Source organism: Anastrepha ludens, chromosome 4, assembly GCF_028408465.1.
Source record: "Anastrepha ludens isolate Willacy chromosome 4, idAnaLude1.1, whole genome shotgun sequence".
Classification (NCBI taxonomy): Eukaryota; Metazoa; Arthropoda; class Insecta; order Diptera; family Tephritidae; genus Anastrepha; species Anastrepha ludens.
This window is the reverse complement of record NC_071500.1, coordinates 594,894-610,160: the sequence shown is the minus strand read 5'-3', so window position 1 is coordinate 610,160 and position 15,267 is coordinate 594,894. Positions and strand designations below refer to the sequence as shown.

At 41.5% G+C, this 15,267-nt stretch overlaps 1 protein-coding gene across 1 annotated transcript; it reads right to left on the bottom strand.

Annotated features, from left to right (window-relative positions):
* Nucleotides 1-12,097: 12,097 nt before the first annotated feature.
* Nucleotides 12,098-15,267, bottom strand: LOC128860422 (general odorant-binding protein 70). Its single transcript, XM_054097948.1, has 3 exons — nt 15,182-15,267; nt 14,778-15,121; nt 12,098-12,388 (listed from the first exon to the last, which is right to left on the bottom strand). The coding sequence occupies exons 2-3, from the start codon at nt 15,108-15,110 to the stop codon at nt 12,107-12,109; spliced, it is 615 nt and encodes a 204-aa protein (XP_053953923.1). The 5' UTR covers nt 15,111-15,121; nt 15,182-15,267; the 3' UTR covers nt 12,098-12,106.

Sequence of the window (15,267 nt, the reverse complement as noted above, 5' to 3'; positions counted from 1 at the left end):
TAAAAGTATGATACATACGTTTCAGATCCTGATGCAATTGTACATGATGGTTGAATGCATTATATTTTTATTTGTATGAAATACCCGAAAGTAGGACCTATATTATTTGAATGTACGTTTCTTTCTCTTTTTGTCTCCTAATGGTAGTCTTCTTAATTGTGTAAATGAGGCATGTAAGTAAGTTGGGAAATTTTTTTATAAATTGGACTTTGAGGTGAAGTATTACAAAAATATTGTTGTATACTCATTTTATAGAAACGCTTTTTTTAATCATTTGTTAGTTTTGTGTGGGTTTTTATAAAATGTGTCGATTTTACTAATCCCAGAAAATTATGAAAGAAATGTGGCAGACCAAATTAACAGTCTAATTATGTTTCAGATTGTAAAAATGTCCCAAGTACTTTAGTCTTGTGTCTGAAAATAATATAGATAGGCTTGCTGTTATGTATGTATATAGTTTTCAAATGAAAAAAATAGCTGTCTCTAAATTAGTCTTTACCGCAATAAACAACGAAATTGCAATAATGAAATGAATGAAAAAATGGCTACATGCAAGAAGCACTTGAGTTTTAGATTGGTGAAACCCTTTAAATTTCACTTTTCCTTTATTTTTGACGATACATTGAGGTATCGAGAATACTGGATACCTTTAAAGTCGGTACTGAGTCTCGATCTATATTTAAAAGTATGAACTCAGCCCATCTCTCATACATATATATATATATGTATAAACAGGAAGGGATGCATCGAAGTGCTGCCACGTTTGAAGTTTGTAACAGTGATGGCAAGAAAAAGTTTTACTTAAAAAAATAAAACATATTTATGTGAAAGGCTTTAGCCACTTATACAAATTTGAGAGAATTGTTGGGAAAGTTTCTGACGTATCTTAGGAGTTTCGAAAGTATCTAAGGACTTAAGTTCAACTAATTCTCATAATCTAGACGGAATAAGGGAATTTTCGATGGCCACATAGCCGACACAATATATATTGCGAATGAAAAATAATTAAACTTTTAAAGAGAAGAACAAGAAAGATCGGAAGATGCAATGCTAGGTTGCACTAACAAGTTCGGAATTATTTTAATTGTTTCGATAGTTTGAAGGAGTTTGAAAAAATGTAATTAAGAGTTTTGTAAATATGTAAATAATTATTTTTAGTATCAGAGCAACTAATACCCATATTTATTGTTTGCGGTCCATCTTTCACTGACAAATGCGTGGATTAAACAAATCAGCTGTCCACTAACCCACGTAACAACTGTCTGTCACACCATAATTTTAATCAGAATTAGATGCACCGGTAATACCTATTAACGCCGATGTCTAAGATATTAGCGAATTCCCTGCTTTACTGTCATTTCATAGTTTGGCAACCCAATTTTCATTTGTTTGCGCGAATATATCGATCCGCTTTTCTTGAAAACCATTTTGAAAATGAAATATTCAGACAGGAAGGTGTAGATGTGGGTTAAACTGCTACAGAGAAATTGGCGTATTCAAAGACAAAATCTATAACAACCCGAGAGTTGAGATACATTTTCTTTCAATATTAATGATTATATACAGTGAGTCCACTCAAAATAGCCCACATGTAAAAAGTTTACAAAACGTGGTATAATTCCAAAAACTAAGATTTTCTTTTTCAAATTTTTTAATTTTCCTAAATTATAGATAATAGCCAACAAAAAATCGTAAACATATTTCATTAATAAAATAAAGTTTTCAAAATTTTTGCAGAAAGGAACAAAACACGTGAAAAATGCGCGCCACTCAAAATGACCCAGTTATTTAAATTTAGTTAAATATATATAAATTTCAACTTATTAGGGATGGATTCCACCAATTTTTTTATTAAGTCTGGAGATATTTTCTCCCACTGCTCCATTATGGTAGTCTGGGGTCGTTTATATTTGATATTGGTCGCTTCCGAATTTCAACTTCCAATTTTTGCCATAAATTCTCTATTATATTATATTTAAATCGGGACTTTAGGGCAATTATACAATAACCATTCTTTGACGATGTGGGCAGAATGCTTTGGGTCGTTATCTTGATACAAGTGAAATGTATTTTCTATTCCCAGCTTTTGTGCACTTTGTTTTAGATTTTCTCACAAAATTTGCAAATATTGAAATTTATCCATCCACAAATTTCCAACACCATCACGTTCCCACCACCATGTTTTACTGTAGGTCGAAGATGTTTTGAATCCAGCTCTTCATTCGGTTTTCGCCATACGTTTACCCTCCCGTCTGATCCGAATAAATTGAATTTGGATTCGTCAACAAAAATTACGTTGTTCCAGAATTCGAAATCTTTCATGTAGTAGGTGTGAGCGTATTCCAAACGATTTTTCCTATTTTTTTCTGCGTGACCTACTAACTATAACACTTCTTTGGCTTTAACCACTTTTATAATGCTGTAGTGGAGCTGCTTGTCTCCCATCGGATGCGTCCCCAGGTGGCGGATCGGGGAATGCTCCGCAGATATGCAGGGTGGGTGGGAAATGAAATACCACTCGCGGACCAAAACAATCCCATGCGGAGTTGCTTGTCTCCCATCGGGTGCGCCCCCAGGTGGCGGATTGGGGAATGCTCGGCAGATATGCAGGGTAGGTGGGAAATAAAATACCACTCGCGGACCAAAACAATCCCATGCGGAGTTGCTTGTCTCCCATCGGGTGCGTCCCCAGGTGGCGGATTGGGGAATGCTCGGCAGATATGCAGGGTAGGTGGGAAATAAAATACCACTCGCGGACCAAAACAAGCCCGTGCGGAGTTGCTTGTCTCCCATCGGGTGCGTCCCCAGGTGGTGGATTGGGGAATGCTCGGCAGATATGCAGGGTAGGTGGGAAATAAAATACCACTCGTGGACCAAAACAAGCAAAAAAAAAAAAAAAATCCAGGAGGGTCGGACTCAGAATGAGCGGTTAGCCTGGTCGGCGTCTGTTCTCCAAGTTAGGAGCGGCTGATTACAAAACAATGGCGTGGCCTGAGGGCCATCAGGACCGATTCCAGTAAGTTCCTGGTTATGGCATACTGGAGTGGAAGCAGATTGCAAATGGGCTGGAGCAGTGAACCTCTGTAATTCAAGTAAGCGGAGTGAAATCTTGCTGAAACGACTTACAGAAGGGTTCTCTACTTCTCTGCCCTATTAAAACCTGGCAGGTCTTACAGAGCGCCCAAGGCGCGTTATCTTAATTGACTATGTAGGTTGGGTTGAGATAACTCCCCATTAGTCCCGGATCGAAGTCTGGCACTGAACACAGGTACCCATAAGGACCTGTGTCAACCCTAGTATGGCCTCCCTGTTTTCATAGATAACCATAGGACTTACGGGTACTACATACACGCGCGGCGATAGCGGCTGTAAGTTTGGGCCCTATAGCATGGATAATAATAAAAAATTAATTGAAAAAAAAAAACAGCAGTAATATAAATTACAAGGACAAGGTCGAAGTTGCACCGCTCTTCAGGAGGAGCTCTGTCATAAGCAGGACACCTCCAGAAAAAGCAGCAACCACAAGTAATACACCGGTGGCAGTAACAGCGGAAAGTAGTCCAGCAAACCTGGCTGCCAGCCAACGACGGGCAAACAAAATGGCTGGACATACAATTGCCCTCGGTGGATCGGCAGGTACTCCGACAAGCCACCAGCAGCAGCTAGTGTTCACCCCAAAGGCGAGCAATGGACAGCGAACTCTGACAATTAGTAACCCTGCGCCCAAAACAGGGGTGTTAACGGAGTTGATAGAGCGCATGGGAAAGGATATCGACGGTCTTTTACAGTACGTTGAATACCATCGAAATGTACATGGTGACATCAGGAAAATGTGTAGCATTATAAAACGACGTGCACACAGAGGTAGCAATACAGCAGAAAATCGATGAGCGCACCATCGGTGCTAGGTCTGCACCAGCGCATACAAGGAAAATAACGGCGGCTGAAAACACTGCGACTCTATCCGCAAAAAGATATAGAACTAAAACTAGTCCTAATGCAGTCCACGGAACAGAAATATCGCCAGACACCAAGAGGAGAAGGTCGAAATCTCCACAGAACTTACCCCCCAAGGATCATAGAGAAAAATGGCAGAAAGAGCAAAGCAAAAAGAAGCCGGCAAACAATAGGAAGACCAGCGGCTCACTTCGCCCGCGTTTCGATGTAATCATTATCGAAAGAAAGGAGGAAGGTACATCATACGCGGACATGCTTCGCGCTATCAAATCGAACGCTATGCTAAGCGGATTCGGCGATAAAGTTAGGACAATGAGACCTACGCAAAAAGGAGGGCTATTGATAGAGCTCAAAGGACAGCGAATCATCTAGTTGTCAATCTGCTGACAAAAAAGCCCTGGATGGTGTTGCAACAGTCAACCTAAAAACCCATTGCATCACGCTGCAATGCAAGGGCCTTATAACAGAACTGAATTCGGAGGAAGAGTTGCTGGACGCGATAGCAGAGCAAGCTCAGATAAAGAGGCCAGATAAATCCGCCATCAAAAGTATGCATGCCACGTACGGCGGTACCCAATCAGCCCACATTTCGTTACACGCTGTGGAAGCCAAAAAGGTTCTGGCGCTCGGTTCCCTTAAAGTGGGACGGGTACGCTGCCGGGTATCAGAGGTCATATCTCCAAAGAGATGTTATAGATGCTGGTCATACGATCATGTAGCGACCGTATGTAAATCATCTGATCGCACGAAACTCTGCCGTCGTTGTGGGGAGGACGGCCACATGGCAGCGAGCTGTAGAAATGCAGAAAAATGCGTACTATGCGATGGAGCACACAAGGCTGGCAGCACAAAATGCCCGCGCTACCAAGAAGCGGTACGTAAAATCAAGCGATGAGAATCCTGCAACTTAACACCCACCACTGCAGAGCTGCGCAGGACTTACTCGGGCAAACAGTCGGAGCCCTTCCAAATGATGAACTCTCACAGCTGGATAGCAGACTCCGAAGAACAAGCAGTAATCTGGGCGGTGAACGACAAAGTTCCTCAGAGCAGGATGTCCACACCTTGTAAGGGGTTCACGTGGATGAAGTTGGGCGACATTTTCTTTGTGAGCTGTTATGCACCTCCACGATGGTCAATTGAAAACTTTACTTCGATGATGGCGGCACTAGAGCTAGAAATTAGGGGTAAGCGACCTATTCTAATTGCAGGTGACTTCAACGCATGGTCCCGAGGTTGGGGCAGCATATATACAAAAGCAAGAGGGAAAATTGTAGAAGAAACGTTTGCAGCAATGGACCTTGTATTGCTCAACACTCCGGGGGTATATACATTTGATTGCACTAGAGGGCGCTCTATAATTGACCTAGCATTTGCTGATCGTATCACAGCGAATCGCATAAAATGGAAATTGGACGAGTCAATTTATACTCATAGCGACCACCTGGCCATTGTAATGGACGTATGCACTGTAATGCCGAGGACTGCATCTAAGACAGTCAAGAAAAAATGGATACAAAAAGATTTTAACGCAGTGGCTTTTGAACAAGTATGGGAAGACACATACATCTTCAGCAAACCAGCAGAGGAGATGACAGAAGAAATAGCCGTGCGATTAGAAAGAGCTTGCGACGCAACGATGCCAAGATCCAGATAAAGGGGAAACCGAAGCCAGCATATTGGTGGACAGATGAAATAGCTAAACTACGTAAGGATAGTAACTCTGCTAGAAGAAAAGTTCAAAGAGCGCAAGGTCGTACAAATTACGATGAACTTCAGAGTGATTATAAATGCCGAAAATTGTGGCTTAAAAACGCAATACAAAAAAGCAAAAATCGTTGCTTTAAGGAGCTGCGAGAGCAAGCCGACAAGATAGTTATGAGCAAAATTAAAGGACCTAAGAGCGCCACAGCCGACCTGTCCGGTACTAATGGAAAAAATAGTTTCAGTACTCTTTCCCCTACAGGAAGCAGGGGACTCACAAAATAGCGTAATAACAGAAATTGCAATAGTTCCACAAGTTACGGAAGAAGAAGTTCTTAAGACCTTAACGAGGATAAAGGATAGCAAAGCCCCCGGGCCTGACGGGATTCCCAATATAGCGTTAAAAGAAGCAATACGGTCAACTCCGGAAATTTTTTCAGACCTATACCCGGCATGCCTTACCGAAGGAAGGTTCCCAGCGAGATGGAAAATACAACGTCTGGTTCTCCTGCTTAAACCGGGTAAACAACCCGATCTACCTCTGTCATACAGACCCCTATGTCTGCTGGACACAGTGGGAAACGTACTGGAACGCATTATCTGCGGGTCTCTCAGACGACCAGTTCGGCTTCCGGAAAGCTAAATCTACGGTGGATGCAATAAGAACGGTGGTGGAAATAGCACACAGGGCTATAAGTTCGGGAAGATTGGCAAGAAAGTTCTGCGCTGTAATCACCCTAGATGTTAGAAATGCTTTTAACTCGGCAAACTGGCCTAGCATCATCACGGCCCTCAGAGGTTTCAATGTACCAGACTACCTTGTCCGCATTATCAGCAGTTATCTAAGTGACCGCATTCTGCGATATGAAACTGAAAATGGACAAAAAACGTACAAGGTCACAGGTGGTGTACCGCAAGGTTCAGTGCTGGGACCAACTTTGTGGAACAACATGTACGATGCAGTCCTGAAGGTGAAGCTCCCGCCAAACGCCGAAATTGTGGGATACGCCGATGGTATTGCCCTGGTGGTAGTTGATAGGAAACTTGACCACTTAAAGGAAAAGTGCAACGATGGCCTAACGAGGCTAAGTTAGATTTAGCCGGTAACAAAACTGAGGCAGTTCTAATAAGTGCTGGAGGGCGAAAGTCCTTTGAGCTGAACATAGGTACACACCGTATATTCTCGAAAAATGCGATCAAATATCTTGGGGTCTGGATCGACACAAGACTTTGTTTCAGGCAGCATTTAATAAATGTAAGTTCCAAGGCGGCTTCTATCAATGGTGCCCTAACGCGACTTCTCCCTAATATAGGAGGGCCCCAGGGAAATCGCAGACGGCTACTGTCATTGGTTGCTGACTCTATAATTCTGTATGCAGCACCTATCTGGGCGGGGACCAAAAAGTCTAATCTACGGGAAGTCACCCAGACATACAGGCAAGGCGCGCTGCGTGTAGCTTGCGTGTATAGAACGGTGTCTGATGATGCAATCTGTCTCTATAACAGAAAGGGAACGCGGCCCACACCTGGAGAAAAAGCAGTGGAGCGACTGCTGACAATAGGTCGGTGGCAGCAGCGGTGGGATGAGTCACAAAGCGGACGTTGGACCTAAAAACTCATACCACGTGTTAATGAGTGGTTAATGAGAAAACATGGAGACACCGACTATCACCTTTCACAGTTGCACAGCGGACATGGCTGTTTTCAGGAATACCTGCACCGTTTTAAGCTGGCAGACAGCCCTTTCTGTCCAAACTGCCCGAATACAGACGAAAACGCAGAACACGTCATGTTTCATTGCGACCGCTTTAGAGAGGAACGGGCTATACTGGAGCAAGCACTGGGCTATCAACCGTCCTCCAGCACCCTCATACGAGACATATGTGCAACCAGCGGTAAGTGGGAGGCAACGCAAACGTTTGTAGGTAAGATTATGACGCCACTTCGCCATATTGATTGGGAACGCAAAGCGTTGCAGCAACAGAGAAGGCTGACAGTCTCTGACGAACCGACAACAAGCACAGATGTTTGAGTAAAACACTCAATACAGTATCATACAGAAGACAAGACGGTAGTGAATTAAGATAACACTACTGCAAGCTTTCCGATGCCTCCTATACTTTGGACCACCTATAAACATAGTGGGAGTAATTGAGACTATCGACGGTGTATAGCCTTCATACGCCTACAGGAGAGGAACCTGGACGCGGGTACCTGTTGTGTCTTCGGACATAAACGCGGCTCTACCCAGAAGTTATACTTTTGTGGTCCCAGGGTAGAACTAGCCGAGGTGGAGTATTGTTATAGTATTAGTGGGAGCGTGCCTCACATACCATTGGTGTGACGGCACCTTTGAGATGTTTCTGACATTTTGATTTCAACCTCCTTAAAAAAAAAAAAAAAAAAAATAATAATGCTGTATTATCAAATTTCGCATTTCTATTGTGGTTTGAGGAGACATTTTAGGAAAATACGAAATATCTCACACTCTTAAATTCGCTCGCGCAACTAATAAGCCGATCTAATGAACAATGTATTCAAACCAACTAAACAGGAACAAATTTACAACCAATTTTCGTGAAATACCGTTATATGAGTTGCTTTAAATGAGTGGGTCATTTTGAGTGTCGCGTCATTTCTCATGTGTTTTGTTCCTTTCTCGTAAATTTTGAAAACTTTATTTTATTAATGAGTTATGTTTACGCTTTTTTGTTGGTTATTATCTATAATTTAAGAAAAATAAAAAAGTTTAAAAAGGAAATGTAAGTTTTTGGAATTATACCACGTTTTGTAAACTTTTTACATGTGGGCCATTTTGAGTAGCACTCACTGTAACTAAATTGCTTAAATTTTTCCATATGTATTCATGCGGTATCTCTCCAATTTATTTTTCCAAACTTGGTTGGTTGGTTAGAGTGGTGATTCTTGCAGAATCCAACTAGCGTTTCCGCACCATTTTGTTGCCACATCCTCGTTACCACCTTGTTTAACAGTTCTTTACAGCAAGACTACAGGGTTGCCTATATTCGACGGACCCGATGGATTTCGATGACTCTTTGGGCCCATTCCAATCGACGAGGCTTGTCCGCGGGCAACAATCTTTGCGTCAATTGAATCTTATACGGGAATAAATGCAAATCAATGCGGATAATTCGTTGTAAAGTGGTCCGAGCAATGCCCAACTGCTGAGAACGGCGATTTTGGTATGTCCTTGGCGATGCCTTGGTCGGTTTTGATTTGGCCTCTTTGGATTAGAAAGAGCATCACCAGTCGAAAACCTTTCGTACAAACGTTTAATGGTGTTCGTAGAAGGCGCACTTTTCACATTATTTAATTTTTTATACGCACGTTCAGTTTTCACAATTGACTTCTTTTGTTGAATGTAAATTTCAACAATTTGGGAGTGCTCGCGTGGCGTGTACTGTTCCATGGTAAAAACCTGCTTGGACTGACGCTTCCTACGCGGTATGTCATTAAGCGATCTGACGTCTCTGTCAAAAGATACAGGGGGTCCGTCGAATATTGGCAACCCTGTATATCCAGTCTGTGCGGTTTAGGAACATTATTAGGTTGTTGACGTCTAAGCCAGACAGTTGCTCGAGACTCTCGAACAGCGGTTTGCCCAGGGTTAACATTCTGTCCTTGCATAGGGCAGGGCATTCACAGAGAAAATGGATTGTTGTGAGGGATGCCCATTTTGGCGGCTTGTTCTCCAATAGACCAGAAGCCAGTTATGACTGCCGTTAGTCTGCAGGCGTCCCGTCCTTTCATATTTATCCGTGTAGATCCCCCTCTTGCCAGTTCATCGGCTTTTTCGTTACCTTCTATGTTCCGGTGTCCCGAGACCCAAATTAAGGTTACTTTATGGTTTTCACTCAAGGTGGTGAGGCTATTCCTACTTTGCTCCACCACTTTAGAGGTTGTTATAGCCGAGTCCAGTGCCTGGATTACAGCTTGGCTGTCCGAAAGAATAGCGATATTGCCTTTAAAAGAGAAATCCGTGATTAGTAGCCTACAAGCTTCCCCAATTGCCATTACTTCCGCCTGGAAGATTTTTCAATTGCAAGTCTATGAGAATATACATATACCAGCTCCAACACCACAATCAATTTCACTGCCATCTGGATATACTGTAGTGTCGAAGCTGTTTAGAGAGAGTCCCTTATTCCATTCTTCCTTAGATGGAAAGAGAGTGGAAAAATTCTTATTGAAAGCTACCGTCAGGACGTTGTAGTCAGTCCTCACCGAGATTATATGTTTTATATGTAAGTTTTTTCTTTCCAGCGATCCGCTTCATTTAACCTAAATGCACTCATGGCTGCCGTCTTCTTTATATGTAGGTCTATTGGAATAACGTGTGTCAGTGCATTGAGAGCCTCTCTAGGACATGATCTGATTGCACCGACCATTATTGCACAGGCTGATCTTTGTATTCTGCCGAGTAATTTGGTATTGTACTCTCTCCCTAGAGCTTTCCACCAAACTACGAACCATACGATAAAATAGATCGTATAACCACCTTATACAGCCATAATGTATGCTTAGGTTGAAGACCCCATCTTCTTCCAAGCATACGTTTACAGGCATATAAAGCAATTTCTGCTTTCCTTGCCCGTTCTTCGACGTTTAACTTCTAGCTAAGTTTGGAGTCCAAAATTACCCCTAAGTACTTTGCACTGGGCGAAAGTGAAAGAGTTTGTCCGTTGAAATTTGGTAGGGTAAAAGTTGGTACCTTGTATCTGGTTGTAAAAAGCATAAGTACTGTTTTACGTGGGTTTAAACTTAGGCCACATCCTGTGGCACAAGAGTTAAGCTCGCCTAGCGCCCTTTGGATGATCCCACTGATCGTATTGGGACACAGTTCTGACACCATTAGCACCACATCATCAGCGTACGCCACCACTTTTACCCCACCTTTATTAAGTTTTATTAAGATTTTGCTGATCACATAGCCAAAGAAGTGGAGATAATACTCCTTTCTGTGGAGTACACCCGTGGACCTTCTTGGTTATGTTGATATTACCCATATTAGCTTTGATGATCCTGATTTCTAACATAGAGATGACCCAGTTACTAATGCAACTGTTCACCTCTAGGTCTATCAACGCCCATTGGATGGCATCTGTACTAACATTGTTAAAGGCGCCTTCTATATCCAAGAATGCTGCCATGGTATAATGTTTGCTCTCTAGAGAGCCCTATATTGTTCGGATTACCTCGTAAAGCGCTGGCTCCGTAGATTTGCCTTTAAGGTATGCTTGTTGTGCAGTTGATATACCAGAGCCCTCCAAAGAGCTTTTGAGGTGTATATCCAAAAGTCTTAACAGGATAGACGAAAGACTTATTGGCCTCAAGTCCTTCGCTGATTCATGCCCGCTCCTACCTACTTTTGGTATGAAGACGACCTTGAGTAGTTTCCAACTATCTGGAATATGGCCTAAGTTTAAACACGCTTTAAAAATTTCCTCTAGCCATGGTAGGATATAGTCCAAGCTTTCCTGTAACATATTTGGAATGATCCCATCTGGCCCCGGAGATTTAAAAGGTGAGAAAAATTTGATTGGCCATGCAACTTTCTCCTTGGTAATAACTTCATTTGCAAGATGCTGTGGATTATATTGGCTCCGCCTAATAACTATTCCGTGGAGGCGTTAGGAGCTGAAGTCCTTACTGTACTCCAGGGCGAGGTTTTAAAGTCAGATCACATCCGTTAGCTTCCTGTTGAATCTTCTTCCGGCCAGGTTTTCTGCTGCCTGATTGCAAGGATGAGAATTCCGTGATACAATAAAAGTCAACAGCTTAATATTCAGAGGGGGATAATATGCTACCCACCTACAATGTGGCAGTATATTCCCCAAGAAATGCGTAATAGGTATACCCAAAATGGTGGACTGAACACGGTCTAGTGTATTCTAATAGCGACATCGGGGACACTGGTTTCAACCTCAATCATGAATAGACAGGAAGCGACCCTCAAGAACAAATGAGCCCTATCACATCACAGGCTCATCCAGTTTGAACTGAGAACAGAAATACCTCAAGAAAATCCTAAGCAAAACCTCTGAAATAAATATAGAAGTATGATATAGGTAACCATCCTAGAACTTGATGGAGCTAGAAGAAAGGCTGAACCCCTGTCCTTGAAAGGAAATAGATTTACAGATGGCTCGAGAAGACCCGAAAGCATGGGTGCTTAGATATACGGCCAAAAAGGTTCTAAAGTTTTATAGGTTGCAGTACAAACATCCTTTTGTTCCATTATATTCTAATAAATAACGACAAATGAATTTAAATATATTTAAAGTGTAATTAATAATAATCGTTTAATGCCACCAATCGACCGAAATAAAATTTATTTTGGAAAATAAACTAGCTGTCTTTCTTATATACATATATAAAACAAGAAAACTTAAAGAAAGAATTCCTTTTTAGCGATATAAAATTATTACTTATATTGATCCAAGCAATAACCCGTTATTTGGTCTGAAATGCAGTCGAAGACGTCGAAAGCTAAATCACAGCTTTCACCCCTCTCCGGCAGCTTGTGACGATTAATACGATACTTCATGGTAACTGCACGTAGGCAAAGGTTTACAGAACGCAGAGTGGCCATGAAAAAGCCATGCTCGTTCACTCCCTCCGAATAAAAGTCCACTAGGCCGTCTAGTGTAGGCCAGCCGAGCTTGTCGATTGCATTGTTTTTAGCGTAGACACAGTGTAGCAGGCACTGCAAAGATTCAAAGCAGAAATATTTAATTATAAGGCGCTCTTACATAAGATAAAATGCTCTTAAACGGCAAATAAAGAGCATAATCACTGATTAGCGACGGTTGAATATTTTCTTACTATAAAATTGTTTTCTTATTTTTTTTATTGTGTGGGGTTTTCTAAAAGCACACAAATTGTAGCGAGCTGTTAAAAAGCGTGTGAAATTGTGACTATTGTTTGTTTTGCCAGTTGCAGTTGATTTTTAAAGTAGCCATGACTCTTTGTTGTAACAATTAGCATTTGCGGGTGGTTTTTTTAAATCGGTTGCATGCATTTCAATCGTCAGAAGTCAATGGCAAACGAAGATGTAACGAAAAGGGTATAACGGGGTAGATACAAACATACACACAAGTATAGGCATGAACACACATATATACGCGCATGTGTTACCAGCGGTAGTGGCTCGTGGCTGCCATTGAACTTAATTACACGAAAGCAAATGCGTTTTGTATTTAATAAAACTTAGCCAATTAACGTGCTTGACGGATTTTGAATCCTGTATATAAGTACATATCCTATTTCAGCGAATAAAAACTTAGAAGGTGAAGTACAAAATAGGTTTTTGCGTAAAAGGGCGACGGTAGTTCTTAACGACACACAATTGAAGTCTGTCTAAACGAAGCGAGACCGCCATAATTTAGAACCATTGTATGGCCTTATAATGTTTATTATACGCCAGATATTCAATAAAATGTAAAGTATGGTCACCACCATTAGCTATAATGCCTTCACATCTTTGAGTCATTCTTTGTGTTAATTTCTGCGCTAGTTGTGGAGGTAATCGGCTCCAGATCAGCTGAATTTGCCTTGACGCCTGTTAGACCGCCTCTATATATATGTTTTTCTTTGAGTTCTTGCTTAAATATTGTCCAAACATTTTCAATAGGACATGCATCAGGCGACTGTGAAGGCCAGTCCAATATCTCAACCCCATTTTGACGCTTCCACTCTACACATTTTCGGCTTAGATGCTTGGGATTGTTGTTTTCTTGTAAAATCCAAGGTTGGCTAGTTCTTCCACACATTTTCGCAACTTTCGGTAATAATGCTTTTGGTAAATGTTATTCATCAAAACTGCATTTAAGTTGGAGGTAATCACAAAGAAACGGATAAGCAGTCCCAAATATGAACCTTAAATAGATGCCTACCAGTTCGTTGAGGTAGTCAATTATCAGTAGGACATACTATACATCCACCGCCGTATGCAACTATTCAACCAAAAGTGAGAATATCACGTTTACCCAATTCCTTTGTGAAATTACCTTAGGCCCTGCAAGTATATTTTCAATGAGTGGTAATAAGAGCAGTGGGTTTTTCCATGTGTTCTGGAATTTAAGCTCTTCTGCACATAAAAGTCCTCGAATCTTGTCTATGGATATCACTGCTTTTCCTTAAAATTGCTTAAACTTTACGCAACGATAAGATCGGCATTGTCACTGAAATTCTGATCGCGCTTTGGAGAGAAATTCGTTTTTGCACCTCTTCCCGGAGAAGTCGACAGCATTTTTATCTTTGGTATGCCTACTTGTGGCTTTTTGTTCCTTTAGATTGTTAGATTGTGTACATCGGAACACTGCTTCCTCATTTTGTAAAAACAAAGTAGGCTTTCTAAATTGTGTACAAAACTAGCAAATGGTTGAACAGGTAATAGCAGTGGAGTTGCTGATGTGACTTTTTTTCTATTTATTTGGTCTCTGAGTTGTCAAATTTTGTTCAAATTACTCTTATACATTTTGACATTCTATGGACCAAAAGCAAAAACAACGTTGCTCTTGTTGTTTTGCTCTAGTGCACTTTCGTTTTCATGTAAATGTGGAAAGGCATAGTTCTTAAGGAAAATGAACTAAAATGAAACATATTCAGGCGGTATATTTTGTCATAGTGTTCGCGGAGCATTTGTTTTATTATAAATTCAGTGTAAACTTGGATCGGGTCGTGCTTGTTCGTGGCAGACTTATTCGGTTTGGGTCTGTGCATCAACAGCGAACTTTGTCAGCACAGACGCCTCAGGTATAATAGACACTTCAGGCATTGAGAAATCGAATAGTAAATGTACTAGACTTGCGAAGAAACGTTGTGATGGGCACTGCCACAGATTTTCGCACACACGCACAAGTTTATTGTACTGGGTTTTGCAACAAACTGCACACCGTTTGAAATTTCTTTTAATTTTACTATTTAAAATCATACGCGCAGATCACAATTTGAAATTGAAATTCAAAAGAGGGCAACGTCGAATGTGCCTTAGTCAGACAATAAAACTTCGAAACCTTTTATGTTTATCTGCATGCATACCTAAATATGTGCATTTGTTTATAAAATCCATGACAATAGAGAACTGTACTTACGCCCGCTATCCGTTTATCCTCGAAGGGCACCAAAGTGGGGTGGTAGATGTTGTTGGGCTGGTCATATGTAATGCGACGAATACTATGCATTAAGCGCGTTAGTCGTCGTTTGGATGGTTTAACCTGATAGCTGTCATAGCCCAACGGCAAATCAAAACCTTCCGCAGTGGTAAGCGAAGAAGCCGAAGCACCAGACTGAGCAGAGGATCCCGACCCTGTGCCCTGAAATGCCGCGGAGTCTGGCACGCTAGTCGGAGGATCTCTCATCAACTGTATATTGTCGTCGTTAGCATCTAACGGCTGATAATCTTTGTATACCTCCTCCTTAAGCATTTGATAGGCCTCTGCGTGAAATGGATTCTAATTATCGAAAACTTCCATAAAGAGAAAAAAGTAATTCTTACCGTTAATTAGTTTATTCTTAACGTCTTCCTGACATTCCTGTATGAAATTTTCTACACGGCGAGCCGTGCGCGGCGGATTCAAACAT